The sequence below is a fragment of the Musa acuminata genome, chromosome BXJ3-6 (assembly GCF_036884655.1).
Source record: "Musa acuminata AAA Group cultivar baxijiao chromosome BXJ3-6, Cavendish_Baxijiao_AAA, whole genome shotgun sequence".
Taxonomy (NCBI): Eukaryota; Viridiplantae; Streptophyta; class Magnoliopsida; order Zingiberales; family Musaceae; genus Musa; species Musa acuminata.
In genome coordinates this window covers 36513586-36533426 of record NC_088354.1, presented here as the reverse complement: position 1 = coordinate 36533426, position 19841 = coordinate 36513586, and the positions used below count along the sequence as shown (strand labels likewise).

Below are 19841 nucleotides of genomic sequence, written 5' to 3'. Positions count from 1 at the left end.
GGGCAAGAAGAAAGCATGTGGTTTCTTGCTTCGGACCTTCATCCATATGGGCAAACGGGGTGGAGGGGTAACCTTGGTTTTCTCCTCCCTCTTTGGACATTATGGGGCGATTACATGTCGAATGAAGTGCGACGTTTAGCTTATCTAATACAAGAGTGTTCAGAATCTCTTTTCGTGTGTCAGGTTTTCTCGACTTGTATACCTCGAGCATATTTTACCTTGTACCTCCGTCATAATGAATTTCTCTTCACACGGGTCAAGTTTTTTCGACTCATACGTCTTATATATATTTGGCCTTATGCCTCTGCTATGATGGATTTCTCATTATGTGAGTCGGGTGTTTTTAACTCACGCACTTCGGACAATTTAGCCTTATGCCTCCATCGTGATGGATTTTTTTTGTCACGCAGGTTGGGTTTTCTCGATTCACATGTCCCGGGCACATTTGGCCTTGTGCCTCCACCATTACAAATTTTTTATCAAATAGGTCATTTTTTTTCTAACTCATACACCTTAGGCACATTTAGCCTTGTGTCTATATTGTGGTCGATTTCTCATCATGCAGGTTGGGTTTTCTTATCTTTTGTGTATGCTAGCAACTGTTAGGAATGAGTCGGCACTAAGAGGGGTGGGGGGGTGAATTAGTGTAGTGGTAAAAATATCGGTTTTGAAAAATTCTTCGTTTCGTATGAAAAAAATCGATTTTCGAAATGTTTAACTTTGAAAGCGTATTCGTAAACGTATTGAAAGCAGTAAGCAAGTAAGGAGGTTTGTAGTAAGATAAATTACAAAAAAGAAAGGCAAACCGATTTTTATAGTGGTTCGATCATCATAACCTACATCCACTCCACCGATTTCTCTTCCGTTGAAGCCACCGACATCCATTATCGATCTTCCTTTAATAGGCGAAGATCAACCTCCTTCTTACACTCCTCTTCTCCTTTTCACAGGTTTAGGAGACAACCTTTATAAGGACACACTCTTCTCTAAACAGAATTCTAAGTTTAAGCTAGAGAAGGGGATTTCTCAAGAGATTTCTATAGCGTTTTCTCACTTTTAAACTCTATATGCTTATGTTAGTTAACTAAGGATGAGAGGGATATTTATAGGTTTCAAGTTGATTCAAACTTGGAGCCTAAAAATGTCTCATCCCAGGTTTCCTAGGTACTAGCAGTACCACCGCCGTTCGTAGGCGGTACTACCGTCGCTAGATTTGCCACTGGGCGATACCACCGCTAGCAGCATTCACTACCGACGGTACCACCGCCTAGATAACATGGGGTGTTGTTTCCCAGGTAGTGCCATCGCCAACTGGACTTTCAGCATCCTGGTTAGACCTTGAATCCAACCCAAACCAACTTAACTTCGGGCCCAATTAGCCCCTAACAGAGTTGATGAGATTACCTCCCAATCCCAACCCCAACCCCAATTATGTGCTAACTATGATTCTTAAGACATATTCCAAGCAAAATAAGTCTGGTTTCTTCCGACGATCTTCCGGCGAACTTCCGACGATCTCTCGACAATGTTCCGGCGGACTCCCGACAAGCTCCTAGACATCACGACGATCTTCTTGGCGAGTTCCGACGAGCTTCTTTGGAAAGCTCATGGACTTCTCGGTTGATTTCGGTAGAACTTCCGACGAACGTCTGGACATCCAACGAACTCTCGAACTCCCAACGAAATCGCGTTCTTAACTCCGGAACTTCAGTTTGCTTTATGCCTTGCTATCGTAGTTAATCCTGCACACATAAAAACACACTTCGATCTAGACAATTATTACTAAACATGAATCATGTTGTCCGACATGTCATTGGTCCATCGACGCTTAGTCCGATTCTTCAGCACATCGTCCTCTCTTACGACCTATTGCCCAATCGACCAGTTGACATCCGCAACTCCAATATCCTTGGCACAATATCTGCTCTTCTTAGTCCGATGCCTGAATCCATGGCCCGAAACCTTCTGTCGATACGTCGACCGATCCTCCGGCCCAACGTCCAATCTTCTGACACGTTTTCCCCCGATCAAACATGATTCTTCCTGCTTTAATTGTCTCTCCTTAATCGAAGCATCCTGCGTCACTCAAATACAAATCAAATCATAAATACTATCAATTGGTTTCATCATCAAAATCCGAGATTCAACATAAACCACATATGACAATTCCTCCACATTATACAATTACAAGCCAAAGGAAGTTTGTGATGCTATCTTAGAAAAAGCCATTAAGGATATGAAGCAAACACAACAATATAATGTAGCAAACCAGTGTTCCTTGTACCAAAATTTGGTCCTGGGAAGGATTCAGGGTTTGATGTTTGCAGATTGAGTGCCGAACCACAATCCTTTTATCTACTTGTTTGCTTTGCAGGCATCTTTTCTGGTTTCTTCATTGTTTTCCTTTTGCAGTGGTTGAATCCTAACATAGGGCTTCCTAGTCAGGGTCTCCCCTCTCAGAGCGGCTACATACCGGTCACTGGTATCCTCCTTACGCTGCAGCTCTCCCAGAAACTCAGCCAGCCTCTCGGTTAACTTGCCCCATCATCTATATGAAAATACCTTCACTGAATTAGAGACAAAAAAATTACAGAACTGATAAACAATCCAGAATGATAAAGCACAATAACCACTAAACAAACACAACCATGCTAGCACAGATGACAGAACAGTCATACTAGAATAACAGCCACAGAGAAAACAGAAACTGGATTGAACTGGAGTTAATTGATAACTCTAAAAATTTGATTACAATTCAAAGAACCTCAATTAATGTGTTGAATATTGGATGTGTTCCCAGCCATCAGATCATGATCAATAGATTTGATACTACATATTGCGAATTCTATCACAACCACATATGCACCAAACTTTTACACTTAGATTCAAGCAAAGAAAAACATACCCGGAGTTAACATTATTTTAATTTCAAGTACTTTAAGTGAATCTCTAATGTTCTTCCTATTTCATCTAAAAAGATTAAAGCTTCAATTTCCAATAGGATGATAGGCAAATAGCTCAACTCACTGATGATGCAATAATACAATGGAAGATTTATTCCTGATAAATTAACCATTGTCAGATTTATTCAGTTACGTAACACCAAAAGATAAGAAAGTACATAAAATAGAAGATATCTACAGAAGTAAACCCCAAATTGACATTTTGACTCAACTGACATTTAGAGTTACACTTCAAAGAATGGAAATACTGCTTTTTCTGTTAGAAATGTGCTCAGACAGTGAACAGATTTTCTTGGAATACTAATATTGTATTGAAGAATAATGTCCTAAGAAAAGATCCAAAATTCTCGATCTTCTCATTGTAATTAAAGATCAACAAAGATCACATCTATGAAGATATTTACCCTGCTTAACTGCCTGCAATGAGGAATGTGCATGAATGCAAATGCAGTTTAAATGCAGATGTTTAGCATTTTAATATGCAATTTTATTGCTTGATTGCTTGCATTTGTAAGAACAATATGTAGCTCATTATTGTTTTGTTGCCTGCATTTGCAATGGCAATTTATTTGTCTAGATGACATCAAGAGGATCAATCATAATCAAGAGGGATTATGAAAGCATGGTCACAAGGGCCATGATTAGAACAGGTAGCAGGTGGTACAATAGGTGTGAATAGGGTAGTGGAAAGGACCACGATCATACAAATGGGTAACAAGAGATGCGGAAATGACGATCAAGTGAAGAGAGATTCAGAAACATATCAGTCAGTTTTCTCTTTTGAAGTCTTGAAGGAGATTATAAGATAAATATCAACACATTAATCTCTAGAAAAAGACCAGTCAATAACCTAATTGGTTGAGGTTTTTCAAACAACATGTATATTACTTATGAACAATTAAGCTGTATTAGTAACCTAGGAATACAAAGGTCCATCCTAGATAACTAATAACTGTCATGGTGTGTTTACACAGTCTTCCTAGATTACTACTATTCAGCATATGATCATATGTAGGTTTGGAAGACTGTTTAAACAAACCATAACAGGTATTGCCAGAATTTGACACCCAAGGGTATTTTGCAAAAATTCTCTTTCATGGCTTGCTTGGCTTCAAGCATTTAGGGTAGCTACTCCCCAAATGAGGCATATTCTTGAGGTTTTATAATTAAGGTATCATAAGAAGCTCTTTTCTTTTTTTTGTGAAAAAGTAAGTTATGAAGGTGGGATTTCATAATAAGCAATTCATGTGATTCCTATTTAAGCCCTTTACAAGTCACAAATTTGGATAAACAGCAAAAATGGTACTCTAACCATTTTGCTGTGCATGCTAAATGCACTGCAAGATAACTGTAGCAAAAAAAAATGTTATTACAGTCTGACTACTAATTCCACTAGAGTGAACAACAGAGCACTTTCTACAGTAGGGAAGAACAGAAAGAGCAACAGAAACAATATAAATATATGTCAAGCACAAAAGATGAGTTGTTTCATTGAAAGAACTACATGCAATACATAATGATTTTTACACAACAGCGACACCCATACCTACATATAATAACTGAAAGTGGATGCATATTTCATCAAAATCAATCTCCCAACTTATATCCTTGGCTGGTAGTGGTAGAGTTACTCCCATAGCACAGTTGTCCAGAATGAATTTTTCCTATAACAAAAATTGTTGTGGCAGCTTTATTTTTTTTTCTACTAAGCTACATATTGATTCCATTGAGATATTATATTCTACCTTAGGGCTCCTCTGAAAAAAAGCATGTTTAGTTGCAAAAATTACCCAAGAATATTACTGTCAGTTTTCCAATTTTATATAGATTTTGGTTTTCCATTTTTTCAAATATCCTCTTACAAAGATTTGCCTTGTCATAGACACAACCTTTATACAAATAGCACGATCATTATCACCATGACTACCATTACTGTAGTCACTGCTACTACCACAATACTGCCACCACAGTCATCATTCCCATTGTCACAGCTATCATGCCTTCTACACCCCACTGCTGTTGTAATCGGCTGCGACCACCACAAGCATCATGATACCAGTTATAATCAATGTATCATCATAGTTCCCATCATTGTCACCACTGGAACAAAGAGTTAAAATGAAAATTGAACATCTCCAAATCTCCTCAGTTCTACTTCATTGTGAATCCTGAGTGGAATCGAGTATCTAAGGTGCCTTAGTGGAAAAATGGGGTAACTGTCTGATGAGGCATATCATAAGAATGATGTTTTTTTTTTTTTTCATTTTGTGAAGCCTGCATGAACTCACAGTGAATCCTAAAAAGATGAGACCTCCCAAGAACTCAATCTAGACTCAAACTGGCCCCATTCTCATAGGTCATTTGATGACTAAAAAGAAGAAATTCAGCACAAATTCAATAATGTTATCAATTCTACTACAAGTACCACGTTTCTCACCACTCCTACACTCAAAGGCTGCTTCTGAAGGAATCCTGCTGCAGTACTGCTAAAAAATATGATTAATTCCATGACGTGTGCATGTTACTCTCAGACTAAGCAATGTAGAAACTTGGGTATGAATTTCTGTTGGAAGACCAAACATGAAGACCATGTATCTAATTTCCACTACAGACTTGTAGCCACTAGGTGCAGATGGCAATGAGATTCTTTTAATGACCTCGCAGTAAAACAATCTCAATCGCCTCCATCCTAAGGAAGAAACGACGCTCTTTGCTCACAAAAGAATCTTAACCAAAAACCTAACAAGCACAAGCCTTTTTGTTGTTTCCAATAATCTGAAGTGTATTTCTTAGGGAATTAGAGGAATCATCCAAAGTATTAGACTCCCTTCCTATCCATAATCACATACCGAGCACCGAAGATCCATGAATTTTCTCGAAGAACCCTAGAGATCTGGGTCGAACATGACAAATTAACAAAGGAGAAATTGAAGTAACGGTTACCCAGGTTACGGTGGATTCTGGGCGGGCGGTCTGGTGGAGGTGGGCCTCGAGCTGCTCGTTGCGGGTGTTAGTGAGCTGCATGACACAGTAGCCGATGCCACCGGGGACGACGCCACACACCGTGGCGAAGGCAAAGAAGAAGCGTTTCGAGTCGCGGGTCTTCCGCACCAGCCACCGCCACGTCTCGCTCTTCTCCCACAGCATCGACATCCCTCACTCCTCTCCGCCCCTCCCGCCGCCGTCGTCCTCCGCAACGCTGCGGCCGCTCCGCTTCATGAACGAGGAGCGAGTCAACAAACGACGCACGGCCCTTTTTACATTAACCCTATATGTATTTAATTCTTCCACAAAAATATACGTATATATCTTTGCCTTTGTAAGTTCTCTTTTACGTCTAGATCTTTACCTTTTCTATATTCACATTCCGATCCTTTCTCCCAAATCATACAGAGGGTTTTTGTTTTACATGTAAATCTGTCCGCTGTTCTCTATTTACATTTCGATCCATTGTTACGGCTAATTTACAATACAACACCAACATGTTGATCCATTGCAATATTTGAAGGACTAATCTATAATGTACAAGGCTTTAATTGTAATAGTTTGAGGACCTTATTATCATTTCTAGGGATCAGATTGTAATTTCATCATATTATTTGAATTTGTATTTTATTTGAATGAGGGCTAATTATAAATTGCTCCTGTCTTTACATTTTAAAAAATTATATTATGATGTTATACTTACGAAACTTATTCTTCTCATTATCGATTCTAATGATAAAAATATCATATAGTAAACTAAAATGAGACAGAGTCAGCATGTGCTCAGTGATATTTCTATTAACAAAGTTGATGGTGTAAAAAAAATTAAGATTAAATATTTTACTTTCATAAGTATAATAATTATAATATAATTTTTAAAAATATAATGATAAACTTATAATATAGGGATAATCTATAATTGACTTTTTGAATGATTTTCTGATATTTGGATTTCTATTGACTACTAAATTGACTATTGAAATACATTGAAAATTTAACAGCAATCTAATTTCATATGCCACTGTGTCATTTATTTTTTTTACCATTTTACATAGTCAGATGAAAATTACTCATTCCATAAATCTCTTTTAGACAAAATAATATTAATTGGACTAAAGAGAAAGAATTATTGTGACCAGAAAAAAAAAGAAAGATGGAGAATATTGAAGCCCTTTTATAACTTTCCTATGCAAGATACACTGTATGAAATACATGTTCAAAGATGCCAATACAAACGTCATTCGGTAGTCACATCATAGAATACAAATTGTATATATAATTTTTATTGTCCAAGTTCATTCATCTCAAATATTTTTTATAATAATTAAAATTTGTATTTAAAGGAAATGACTCCAAGCCGAAAGTAGAGACCGCCACCTGTTCTTCTTCTTTCCTCCATCGACCCTTTCAACCTCTATCTTTCCTTTGAACTTTGACTCAATAATTCTTTTAAGAAAAGTATAATAATAACAAAGAGAGAACAAAGTCTTTTGTTGCTCCCATACTTCTCTCTTCGCCTGCCTCAATTCCAACCCAAAGCACCGGTAGAATAAAGTGTCTTTTGTCTTTGTTCCTCTTAAAAGCAAAGCATCTAACACACCTTCCCTTCATCATATGCCGTGTCTCCTCTTCCTTCTCGGCAGCTTCACCTGCCTGCCTGCTTCTTCCTCGTCCACCTCCTCCTCCTCCCTTGATTCTGGTGCCAGCCGAGTTTGCTGGTCTCAGAATGGCCAAGGAAAAGCCCAAGGAGGAGAAGAGTTCCTTCGATGCTGTCCCATGGAGTTGTACTGACATGAAGCTTCTCCTTATCTCACTCTTTTCCCTCTGCTCTTTGGCCACCATGTTCCAGTTCTTCCCTTCGACGTCAGGCTTCTCCACCACCGCCATCACCTCCTGCTTTTCTAAGCTCGCGTCAGTCTCGCACAACCTCTCCTCTTCCCCTCCCGAAGTCCATCCACTCAGAGAAGAGCAGCTCGGCTCTGATTCTGTGGTGAGGAGAGCCTTCAACCCTGTCGGCTCCGCCGCCTACCTCTTCGTACAGATGGGAGCCTACCGCGGCGGCTCCAACAACTTCGCCATCGTCGGGCTCGCCTCGAAGCCTCTCCACGTCTTCGCCAAGCCTCAGTTCTGGTGCGAGTGGCAGCCGCACGGCGGCCCAGGTGGCGACTCCAATTCGACCTTTGCCTCCGGGTACAGGATTCTTCCCGACTGGGGCTACGGCCGCGTCTACACCGTCGTCGTAGTCAACTGCACGTTCCCGGTCGACGTCGGCCTCGACGGCTCCGGTGGACAGCTCGTGGTCCACGCGACCACGGGCGGCGGCGGCGACCGGGCGGTGCAGACGGAGGAGCGGTTCGTGGCCGTAGAGGAGGCGCCTGGGAGCGTCGACGCGTCCGCGTTCTCGGCGCCGCCCAAGTTTGACTACCTCTACTGCGGTTCTTCTCTGTACGGCGACCTCAGCCCGCAGAGGATCCGGGAATGGATGGCCTACCACGCGAGGCTCTTCGGCGAGAGGTCCCACTTCGTCTTCCACGACGCCGGCGGCGTCCACCCGGGTGTGATGGAGGTGCTGCGGCCGTGGGTGGAGAAGGGGATAGTGACGGTGCAGGACATCAGGGAGCAGGAGAGGTTCGACGGCTACTACCACAACCAGTTCCTGGTGGTGAACGACTGCTTGCACAGGTACAAGTTCATGGCCAAGTGGATCTTCTTCTTCGACGTCGACGAGTTCATCTACTTGGCCCCGAAAACCAACCTCGACTCCTTGCTCGCCTCCCTCTCACCCTACACGCAGTTCACCATCGAACAGATGCCCATGTCCGGCAAGCTCTGCCGATCAATCGACCACGGCAAGACCACAAGGTACACAAACCAAACACTGCCTATAGGAATTCGAACTGCTGAAATCTGCAGCATCTGAATTGGCTGCTGATTCCATTTGTTTATGATAAGCCAGAATGTGGGGCATCGAGAAGCTGGTTTACAGGGACGTGAAGAGAGGCGTAAGGAGGGACCGCAAGTACGCGATCCAGCCGCGGAGCGCCTTCGCAACGGGAGTGCATATGTCGCAGAACGTGGCCGGGCGGAGCCTCCACAAGACGGACGGCAGGATCAAGTACTACCACTACCACGGCACCATCGCCGCTCGCCGTGACCCCTGCGAGGAGTTCGTCAACGCCACCGCGGTCACCTACGACGGGACTCCCTACGTTCTCGACGAGACCCTCCGCCGCGTCGCCGGCGCGGTGAGGAGGTTCGAGCACAAGATGATCGGCTCGAGGCTGGCGCGCACCAGACAGTAATTCCGCCCACAGTTCACGCTCAGATCACCATTTTTTTTTCCGATTCTTTTCTTCCTCCTCAATAAACGCACACGCACCATTTTCGAGGGCAATAAACGCAGCACACAGATTTTAGCAGAGTTCATGCGTTCGTCTGTAGACTGACAGCATTCCTGATAGAAGAAAATTGTTAGCTAAACTGATCTAGAATTCATGTGTTCTTCCTTTTGTGTCTGCAATTGCTGCACGATAAGGGAGTGTTGGTGACGGTCTCAATAGGGAACACTGATATAGAATTCCAAGTACATTCTATTGCTACAAATCTGCGCATGTTGGGTGGCCCAACGTCTCTCTTGTACCCTTCTCTGTTCTTCGCTCCCGTGACGACGACGGTAATATCCATACGTACACTGCCATTCTGTGTGCGATGCATTGCGGTGCAGCTCCTGTGGCTGAACTGAGGGGCCAAACGTAGAAAGCAGCGGGTCCCGCATTGAAATCTAGTGGAACCCATGTGAACGGACCAACTGGAGTCACTTCTATTATGTTTGGTGGGTTGGAAAGCCAGCATCGTACAAGAAGATCACTGGGAAAAGAAAGCTGACACGTTGTTACCACCGTCAGATGTTGATCAGATCGACGACATCAATACCTTTCGGATCCGGGAAGTCCACCGACAGGATTGCGTGCCAAGAATGAGGGGAAGTTGGCAACCAAATCATGGCGCACCTTCCGCTCTCTTTTTGATTGGAACAGTTCAGCAACAGCTGCCGGGCCCCATCCATCGTCGTGTGATGGAAGGTAAAAGAATAGGTTGAGTACAGAATTCCTCCGACTGTTACGGCTACTAATGCTGCTTTGGTGGTTATATTGCTGGGTTTTTTTTAATTTTTTTTTTATTTTGGGCATATTTTCGAAAAAACGTAAATATTAAAAATTTTTAGTAAAACATTTTAATTATTAAAATTTTTATAAAATACTTTTGATAATGTACTATTGATTATTCTCTATATTATTTTTACCATCGCTCATGTGTCATCTTTGGACCTAGGGGCATTGTGAGCATGATCGTGAGTTAACTCATATGTAGAGAGAGATGGTTGGCATGATTAGCCTACCCACAGAGGTATAGGTCAAGGAAGGAGAGAGGGGTAGCCAGCAAGGCTAACTTGCACGAGGAGGTGTAAGCACGACCAATAAGATCAACCCATACGCGGATGAGAGCAACTACAGGGATCAACTCACTTGCGGAGGCACGGACGATTTCTAAACCAAAAGGGGGTGACAAATGGGGCGAAGTGCGATGACCGATATGGATAACATGATATTTTGAAAAAAAAAAAACAGTTTTATAATTTTTTTTTAAATTAAGAGTTTTTTCAAATTTGAGAGTTTTTTCAAAAAATTCACCCTTAGATTTTTATGTTATAATACATAAAAGGTAAAATTATATGATACTCTCTCCAAAGCTAATGATTTTGTATTTATCTAAAATCCATTTATTTTCTTAACAAAAGTAGAAAAAAACTTGTACATCTTGAAGCAAATCTCCATCAGTTAACCGACATTCCAAAACACTGGCTAACACATTCCAAAGAAACTATTGATGACATTCAATATGAGAGGCCACTACCAACCGCAGGAACATCTCAGCTCACCATCACCCTCTAGTTGGGATTGCAGAAACATCTTAGTTCATCATTTCAGAAAGACCAATCTTGATGCTCTGCCCATATGATTCACAGGAGAAGTAGAAGGATCCAAGGACTCCTAACTCGAAGAACTCATGATGTTTGCATCAATAGCTTTATTCTGCTGGTACAAAATCAAATCCAAGAATGTCTTCTCTCTCTCTCCACAGCAAAAAGGAAAGATGTTGGCCATTAAAAGGACTGAGACATAAAATGGTATGTTCACTGTTACTTGGTTCATGTTTCCACTTTTTGATGCTCGTATTCAATCAATTCAACAAAAACTGGGTTCTTGACGGGCCAATTTTTAATCCCAATCTGACAGCATTATTCTTATTAAGGTTGTTCTTTTCACTTCCCCTGTGCATTTGCTAGCCGTGTCTTGGATGGCGCGGGTTCTTCTTCCGAATATTAACAAGATTTCTAAGAATTTTTTGTGACAGAAAGATCCTAATGCTACAGGTCTCATGAGGGTGGTCTTGTTTCCAGACCCTTAACCTCACTGCTACTGCTCTTTACTCCAAAAGAATCCACAATTATCTGTCCAGATCAGATGGGATTTGATTTAAAGTTGTCAGTTCTTCATAGCTAACAACAAACAATGCTGATTTTATCTGCCAAATCTAGCTTTCATGGCAACTTAAATAAACAAAAGCAGAAAAGAGTTTCCAATCAGTGACACTGTTCAAAAGAAAACCTGCCTTTTTAAAAGGAATGGTATCTTTTATAAATTATATATGTATAAATGTACAATTCATGTTCATGGAGCAGAGGGGAACTGTTAAAATGAAGTTAGAGACTTATCAATCACTGCTAATGCCAGCAATGACTTCAAGGTTTGGTAAAACACAAATGGTTAGGGTCTAGGACAGATGGCAGTCATAGTTCATATCAAACATCACACAAAAATTCTACCTCATAGATCACTTACAAAACCATCTGCAAAGATTTTCATCTTTGCAAAAATAAAACTCACAAGTAACTTCAAATATAGTTCGATTATACGTTGATAATCTGCAAAGGGTATTAAAGTAGTAAGTAAAACATGATGCAGATATCACACCATCCTAAGGTAATAAGATTTGATCTATAGCAATGGCAAAGCTGGGGTAGTTCTGCCTTTCCAGCTGAATCAAATGGCAAAAAGCAGTTGCTATTGGTTAGCATCAGCTTTCTTCATAGTTTCAGAACTGGTAGAATTGTCTTCTTAAATGAAAGCCAACCAGACAAGGAAACTATTATCTTGAAACCATAAATGGAACCCCTACAAACCAAATTTATGAAGCATTCGTCGAGACACCGCAGTAAGCCTCAGGGAGAAAATGATGCAAAGCAATAATAGAATAAGCCCAATTAGTGACTAATTAAAAGTATCATGCGCTTTTCTTGAGCTGATTCTTACTGAATCGATTACATAAAATGGAACTTCTTATATGATTTTTCTTTACAAACAATTAAGTAGTGGTTGATTGAAGGTTCGAAATGATTGACTAGCAGAGCAACTACCTTGACCAGAGAGAAATCTTCCTTTTGCCTGCACCTTTGATATGCTTCAGCTTCCATTTACTAGATCTACATTCTGGAGTAGCCTCTGTAATCTTCATATTGTTCCATAAACTCGTCATTGAACTTCTTGAAACTAGTCATGATTGCCGGCATGTCTTCTTCTGCTGGCAAGATGGTTGTCCTTAGATGGAAAACCCTGTCAAGAAGGAAAGATTTGTTGACTAATTCTTGTGTGACCTTTATTCTGTGCTCTCAAATGAAGTAAATTTGGAGGTGTACTTAAAAATAATAAAAAAAAAGACCTATCATATCACAAAGGTTGGTAAAAGTTCATAAATTCATTGAGGAGAATTTGTCTAGATTGATAGAAATGCAAAAATGTTTAACTAAGCTTGATTGAAGAAATTGTAGGGATATAGTAGCAGAAGAAACTTCTGAACAAGAACCCAAAGCTTTGTCAACCAGCCTCAATTGATGACTTGCCTCCCTCTTCTCTAGAGTTGTCATGTAAGCCAGAGAAAAAGATTAAAAAGGGTTCGATATTTTTCCATAAACAATAATTGAACTCTATAACCTCAGGTTTTTAATCCCTTCTTTTTATTGGACAGATATCAGTCCTTGGCAATCATGCCTCCATATGAACTTTCTAGTTCAGAATTACATGACTCAGTATTGCTTGAATGATTAAATTACCATTACATAATCAGGACAACAGAACTTTATAGGTGTAGCCTCAAGCACCGCACAGGTAGCTTATAATCGAATCACCTTGCCTTTCTGCGCTAAAACACCAGATTTTCATGGATCTACTTAGATTGTTGTATATTCATTTATGGGAACTATAATTCATTGGATATCAAATTAGAGAACTAGAATTATTTTGCAAGAATAATTATGATGATTAACATGTTCAAAATAACTCAAGCAACTGAGTAAGTACCCTTCTTTTTGGCCAAATCCTGAGCCTGGAACTGTGGAAATTCCTGTAGCTTCCAAAAGCTTAAGGCAATAGAAAACATCAGGAGCCTTGCCAGCATTTTTTGCAGCTTCAATTGCTCTTGGCGGTAAGCGTATTTGTGGAAATGAATACATGGCTCCTACAGTTAGCTTCAAAATTAGTGGCAATGTTCCATGTTGACATAAATTTAATAGAACTCAGACGATACAGTGTACATCAGTATTACCTTCTGTAAAGTTGCACACAACATTTCTGCAACTATTAAACCCATCAGTCATTATATGAGCTCTTCTTTTCAGAGACTCGAGGATTGCCGTACTGTACCATAATAAACAGCACGTTGTATTAAGTATATTAACTGTGCTCAGTCATATAACAAAGAGCTACATTCAGTATTGGCAGTACAAAAACATACAAACATTTAAGCATATCAATAACTTCTATTTTCTTAGCAAAAACGAAGTAAAGTTGGTCTTTCCATTTTTTGTTTATCTAAATTTTCTGCAATAAGATGCAACACAAAAAAAATTCTCTCCAAATCAATGGGTAAATTATTTCCAACCAATTACATGGTTAACGGAAGTTCTATTAAATGAGTTGAGCATTAAATTTTTATCAAAGCAAATGATACCTATGAGAGCTTCATGTAACTTAGATACCCATCACAAAACCTTATTTGACATGAGAATATAAAGCTACCTGACACATTTAAACCCAGAATCATTCCAGTCATGCCCATTGATTACCCTAAAATGTCATTATCTCAATCAATGTTTAGGCAATTAATCTAGAATCATAATTTTTATGTTTAAAAACTACTTTCCTTCTGGGAAATCATAGATAGCTAGGTTTAGGAGTAGACATAGCATAGTAAATCTGAGGACCTTCGGTAGATAGTGCAATTGTCCATGTTGCCATGTTGAAGGTGCTACTAGTATGCAGCATAGCATAGTCAATAGGGCAATTGCACCAAATAATTTGCATAAGCAAGATTCAAAATAATGATAGTGTAGATAAATTGATAGATAGGAAAAGTTGCTAAAAATTTTATTCTACAATGTGCAGCTGATTTTTCTTGAATGGCTCTCAACAACCTTGAACATGACGCAGAGTAGCAAAGTTTCTATCAACATTTTTCCAGCATTTATATAGATGATCAGCTGTTTCTATAGGAGTGTTTGTAGTTTGTACCATTTTACCAAGATAAATTACACAAAATTATTTAACAAAAGCTGAATATTATTGGTTTAGGGTTACACTTCAAAGACTTCAATCACACAAGCAATTTAGTCAACTAAAGCCATTGGGTTTATTGTTGTCTATACTCTATAGGCTACACTTTGAAGCATCAAGCTCAAATGACTAAAACCAAATACACAATGATGCTGCATACATTTTAAGCAGACAAATTATATATATAAAGCAGTGTAGCCAACGTTTGTTTGTAATGGACTGAAACATCATCGATTTTTAATTTTTGTAATGTTGATGCATTTAGAAACAAAAAATTTTTGAATGCTAGAAGCAAAAACTTTCATCCTAGAAGTTGCTTATCATACCTCTCTGCAACAAACCTCAAGTAAGAAATATCTCCTGGTTTGAGGGGGTTAACCATCAGCCCCATCTGAAAAGTAAACAAATTTCTTATCTCATAATATAACAAGTGTTGTACAAGGAAAAATCAAGCTTTAAACTAAACCAAGTTGACAAGAAAAATTAAACTTACGAAGATCTGTCCAGGAACATTTGGACTGAGCGAAACTGATGCAACCTTGTAGATCTCATCTACAGTCTGTGACAAATTTAAATCATACAGAATATTTGAATTATAGAATTGAGAGCAATCGACTATCCTTAGCATAAGTCATCTGGTTATGGTAGCAAAAGTGTAGACGGTGATTCACGCAATGTATCCTTTAGCATATGTAATTCACAGAAAAAAGCATGCATCAGCAAAGAACAAAATTACCTTAGCAGGAATGTTAGTCATTTCAAAGTATCCTCCACGCTGACCACACTCTCCCCAGTATCCCTTCGATACAGTGTGAAAGGACACAAGTTGGACCTCTTTACTCATAGGTGGGCCCATGTCCAACAATATCTGCAGTATTGAATAGTTTTTAGGTCAAAGTAGAACCCATTATATATAGTGCTTACAATAATTTATAAGATATGAACATGCAATTTGGCATCCATACTTTTCTTGCACTTATGAAAGGTCTCTCGTCTTGATATATGTTCTGTTGATAAACTTCATCAGCAAGCAGGACTAGGTTCTCTTGGAAGCAAAATTTTAACAATCCGTTTAAATTGGCTTCACTTAGACATTGGCCAGTGGGGTTTCCTGGGTTGATAATAACCATAGCTCGAACCTGTACCCACAGCAGCATCATTTACAATTCTGAATAAAGTTCAAAAAGCATTCATTACATATGAAGAATATGGAATTCTATAAGCACATTTCTATACCATGAAAATAAATGAGAACTACTATATGATTAAGCCACTGAGAACAGTATTGGTAACAGATCTAAATTATATGTTAATAGAACTGAATATTTGCTGCTTTCTGGTTCTTTACTTAAACATTCAGGTGGAAGCGACTTATTATGTATAATTGAGAAAATAATCTATCATGATGAGATGAACTCAAACCCATTCAATCGAAAGGAAACATAGAGGTTGGTCTTAATACCTAGTGTGCTAGAAAAATGTTCTCATGGCATGCATGCAATTCTGGTACTAAATTATTTCAGCCAAATATAGCTTGATAAGTTGTCATGTCTTTATCTTCTTTATGAAGTCATACTTTTAAGATAGAATGGAGATAAAAAGTTTACGTGTTATATTTCATTATGACGATCCATAAGTTCCCTCATTTGAAAGAGTATCTAAGAATGAGTTAACTAAATATAGGCATCGTATTTGCAGATGATGCTTAGCAACCAATCAAGATTCATGTGAAACAAATAATTTCAACCAAAACTAAATTACTGACAAGTTGAACTGAGATGGAGGGTTGGATTATTAAAAAATACTATAATAAATATAATTCTTCATGTTAATAGTTACAGATGTATAATGAGAAGTTCTATGAATTTGATTAGACAGTCACCAACATTAACAATAATATTTTTTTAATCACTTTAAGAAGAACATAAAGCTATGCAAATTTATGTAAATTGGAAGTATTACTAGCTTACAGTAATTCCTTTCATCCGAGCAGCTGCTACAGATTGGCGAAGATGGTTAATGTCAAGACCCCAATTGGCCTCCTCTTCTAAATAATACGGAACAAGAGACCCACCAAACAAGGATATTGCAGCTGAATAAAGAGGGTATTGTGGAACTGGAACCAAAATCTGCCAATATATAGTTGTTTAATCTCTACATCTTATTAGCAAAAAACTACTGATGCAATTGAATAGCAGCCAAGAGACAAGTATCAAGTTTTCTCTTCTTGAGCTTTCTATAAGAACATGGTAATAGACTCTTGAGGAATCTTACACCATCTTTCTCATTTCTGATTATAGTATTTAAGATCTGCATGACACCTTTGCTAGCTCCATCGGTGAGATATATTAGCTCAGGATCACTGCAATTAGTGAATTGCATAATAAGTTAGCAGCCTGGTTATTTTGTGAGAATGTACTCAGCTTGGTCGTCATCTTGTTACCTAGGATACCCATCACGCCTTTCAATAAACTCAGCAACTTCTTTCCTGATTCCGGGAAGACCTCGAGAATCACTATATGCACCTGATTGCTCGAAGAAAATTGTAAATCTTATCAAAATTCTCAGAGCTAAAATTCTCTGAACAATATGTCTTTCATGTTTTGCATGACAATTGCCGATAAAAAACAATAGGAAGCTAAAATATGAGACTGAAAATTAAGAACACCAATAAACATTTCGCATGAAAATTAAACACCCTAAATTGTAGCTAATGTGGTAGAAAAAAGCTAAGCTATGTATTGCAGTATGGCAAAATACAAAGAAAAAAGAAAAATCTAGGATACCAACATGCAAGTTTCGGACCTCAATGATACCGATTAGTGCATATTGGTATTTACCAGTTCGAGCAAATATTTATATCGAAGCATTACTCAATTGGTACAATAATATTGATTTTTATTTATTATTTTATCTAATGATATGGAGTGACACAAGTCAGTGTACTGCCCAGTATACTGACATCACATAAGTCTGGTAGATTATCAAACTGGTGTCGGACCGACATTTACTGGGAAGAGAACTCCTTATGTATATATTGGTATTTCCTTAAGCATAGAAAAGGTTGCAATAGAGTACCTAAACCACCCGAAGTCAGTGAAAGATAATGCTTAGCTCTTGCGATGGCATCTGCTGGGAAGAGAATTCCAACATGAGGATCATCCAACAGAAATGGAGCTTGGCAAAGGGCTACGACCTGCAAAAGAGTTTAATTTACAAAAAAAGAAGAGAAATCTAAGCCAAAGATCTTCATGAAAACAAAGCAGGTAAAATTGCTTCATTTAGAGAAAAAAAATGTCACCTAGTGGACTCTTTTAAGTTTACGATTGTCGATAAGTTTCTCAAGCAAACACAGAAGTATGATAAAGACATTCATACTTGTAAAGAAGGAAAAATAAATGTATTTGAACAGTTATGCATAAACTAGTTTGTTAAAAGGATAAAAAGGACCTGGCGGGGGAATGTTAGTGGCTTCTGTCCCAGGGCATGAGGATTCCCCACATTTGTGAAGATAATCTGCAAATGACAGAAAAATTCAAATTGATAAAAAGATGTAACAATGATTCTCATGCAAATCATTTTTCCATGTCATGTCAACTTAAAACACTTGTCATGAAAATTGAAGTCCAAATTGCAACCTGAACTTATATCTCAGAGAACAAATTTTAAACAAGCGAAAAGAAATAGAAAATTAACTCAAAACTCGATCATTCCGACAAAGATCATTGTTTTCTCTCTCATACTTTGCTAATTAGCAACGTTCGTGAGCCTGAATCCTGACACGACGAAACCAAAGATAGCAAGTGAGAGAGCGTAACAAAACCTTCTTCCCTTCCTTCTGCAGCTCCGAAGCCCGAAGGTAAAGCTCGCCTCTGACAGCATATGCCACCTTCTTCACATTCTCGTTCAGCGACTCGTAGTCCAGCGGCTTCGGCGACATTCTTGACATACGAAACCAAGAAATCCATCAGTCTAAACTTCTAAACCCCATCAAAATGATAACTTTTTCACCCAAAAACAGATATTTTGATTCAATTAGCCATCCAAATACGATTAAAACCAAAGGTTCCGTCTTTTCCATGCCACAACAACACTCGTCATAAACGAACTTTTCCATCCAAAAGATGAAACTTTGAGGCAATTAATCATCCAATTGCAATCAAAAGGTTCGATTGCACGCGATCGGATGAGATTACCTTCTATGAAATCTCGAGGACCGATGGATGAGAGAGAGAGAGGGCAGACTGTTTGACTAGGCTGGGGTAGCAAGAGTTCAAAGCCGCCACTGCTCCAAGAATATAAACCAAAAGGGGGCCTGAAATAAATATCGGTTGGGTGTCCTCAGGGCTAAAAAAGTATACAAGGGATGTGTTTTATGTGGATCATTCACCAGAGGATAATGTGGAACACAGTGGCCTCACCTTTCTTTTTAGTTCTACTTGTTGTTTCCATCTGTGGAGCAGAACATGTCTTCATCTATCATTTTATAATGTGTGTGGATTATGAGTCACAAGGTGAGAGAAAAAAGAGGATAACGCAACTGAACTGGAATTGAATCAAAGCCACAGGAGATAAAGAGGGATAGGCTATGAACTCGAGAGTGTGGTGGAGGATGCAAACAGGGAATTCCTGGTAGAGAAAGAGGGAGAAAGAAGAGGGCTTCTTTGAAATTGCAAGAGAGGAATTTAATTATATATCTTTAAAAATAATTTTTGTATTATGTTAAACTACTTATAAGATATTTTTACACAGATTTGAATCGCCTATTATTTGCGCTAATCACCATAATGTATAAACATTTTATTGATAAGCCTTTTGATATATAAAAGATGCACAAAGTTTGTGTGTGTGTGTGAGAGAGAGAGAGAGAGAGATATCAACATAAAGAGTTTGGTGGAGGCTGTAAAGAAGGATTTGCTGGTGGAGAATCTAAGAAGATTTGAGAGGGAGAAAGAAGGGATTTAAAGTCCATTAAATTGAATTGATCAAACTCTTGTGGAGAGAAGTAAAGGGCAAAGCTTAGATGTCATTTGGTTTGAGGAAACAATTCACCAAGCGTGTAGAACTCCTGCATAATTATTGATAAATATGGTCTGCTATTGTTCACATTTCCAAGCATTGATTAGTATGATTTTATGTGCATGAAATTGCATTCACAATTAAGCTGAAGTTTGAGAAACAACTAACTGTAATAAGCTATGGGTGGCATCATGCTGACAGAGAC

At 38.9% G+C, this 19841-nt stretch overlaps 2 protein-coding genes and 1 long non-coding RNA gene across 4 annotated transcripts; 1 reads left to right on the top strand and 2 right to left on the bottom strand.

The window, feature by feature from the left end:
• Positions 1-2099: 2099 nt before the first annotated feature.
• Positions 2100-6224, bottom strand: LOC103989413 (uncharacterized). The gene is made up of 2 exons (XR_010497366.1): positions 5907-6224; positions 2100-2548 (listed from the first exon to the last, which is right to left on the bottom strand). It is a non-coding gene; the product is annotated as an uncharacterized LOC103989413 (long non-coding RNA).
• Positions 6225-7539: 1315 nt separating this feature from the next.
• On the top strand, positions 7540-9367 carry LOC135640315 (galactan beta-1,4-galactosyltransferase GALS3-like). Its single transcript, XM_065154627.1, has 2 exons — positions 7540-8810; positions 8905-9367. Exons 1-2 carry the CDS (start codon positions 7675-7677, stop codon positions 9248-9250), a joined length of 1482 nt encoding a protein of 493 aa, XP_065010699.1. The 5' UTR covers positions 7540-7674; the 3' UTR covers positions 9251-9367.
• Positions 9368-12256: 2889 nt separating this feature from the next.
• Positions 12257-18981, bottom strand: LOC135581207 (glutamate--glyoxylate aminotransferase 2). Of its 2 annotated transcripts, XM_065156974.1 has the most exons (14): positions 18814-18981; positions 18441-18558; positions 18068-18133; positions 17696-17813; positions 17061-17142; positions 16892-16979; positions 16588-16746; positions 15583-15756; positions 15354-15485; positions 15111-15176; positions 14944-15008; positions 13611-13702; positions 13367-13523; positions 12257-12622 (listed from the first exon to the last, which is right to left on the bottom strand). In XM_065156974.1, the coding sequence occupies exons 2-14, from the start codon at positions 18555-18557 to the stop codon at positions 12493-12495; spliced, it is 1446 nt and encodes a 481-aa protein (XP_065013046.1). In that variant the 5' UTR covers position 18558; positions 18814-18981; the 3' UTR covers positions 12257-12492. The 2 variants fall into 2 exon arrangements, with proteins under 2 accessions (XP_065013046.1, XP_065013045.1); XM_065156973.1 differs by lacking the exon at positions 18814-18981 and having other exon boundaries at positions 18441-18566.
• Between the last annotated feature and the right edge of the window lie 860 nt (positions 18982-19841).

Bases quoted from the DNA above. Each gene is read 5' to 3' on its own strand.
- LOC135640315 (XM_065154627.1), top strand. From the start codon at position 7,675: ATGGCCAAGGAAAAGCCCAAGGAGGAGAAGAGTTCCTTCGATGCTGTC. The intron at 8,811-8,904 runs GTACACAAACCA...ATGATAAGCCAG, and splicing joins GACCACGGCAAGACCACAAG to AATGTGGGGCATCGAGAAGC.
- LOC135581207 (XM_065156973.1), bottom strand. From the start codon at position 18,566: ATGTCAAGAATGTCGCCGAAGCCGCTGGACTACGAGTCGCTGAACGAG. The intron at 15,757-16,587 runs GTAAGCTAGTAA...CTGTGGGTACAG, and splicing joins CTCGGATGAAAGGAATTACT to GTTCGAGCTATGGTTATTAT. The intron at 15,486-15,582 runs GTATGGATGCCA...TCAATACTGCAG, and splicing joins CTTTCATAAGTGCAAGAAAA to ATATTGTTGGACATGGGCCC.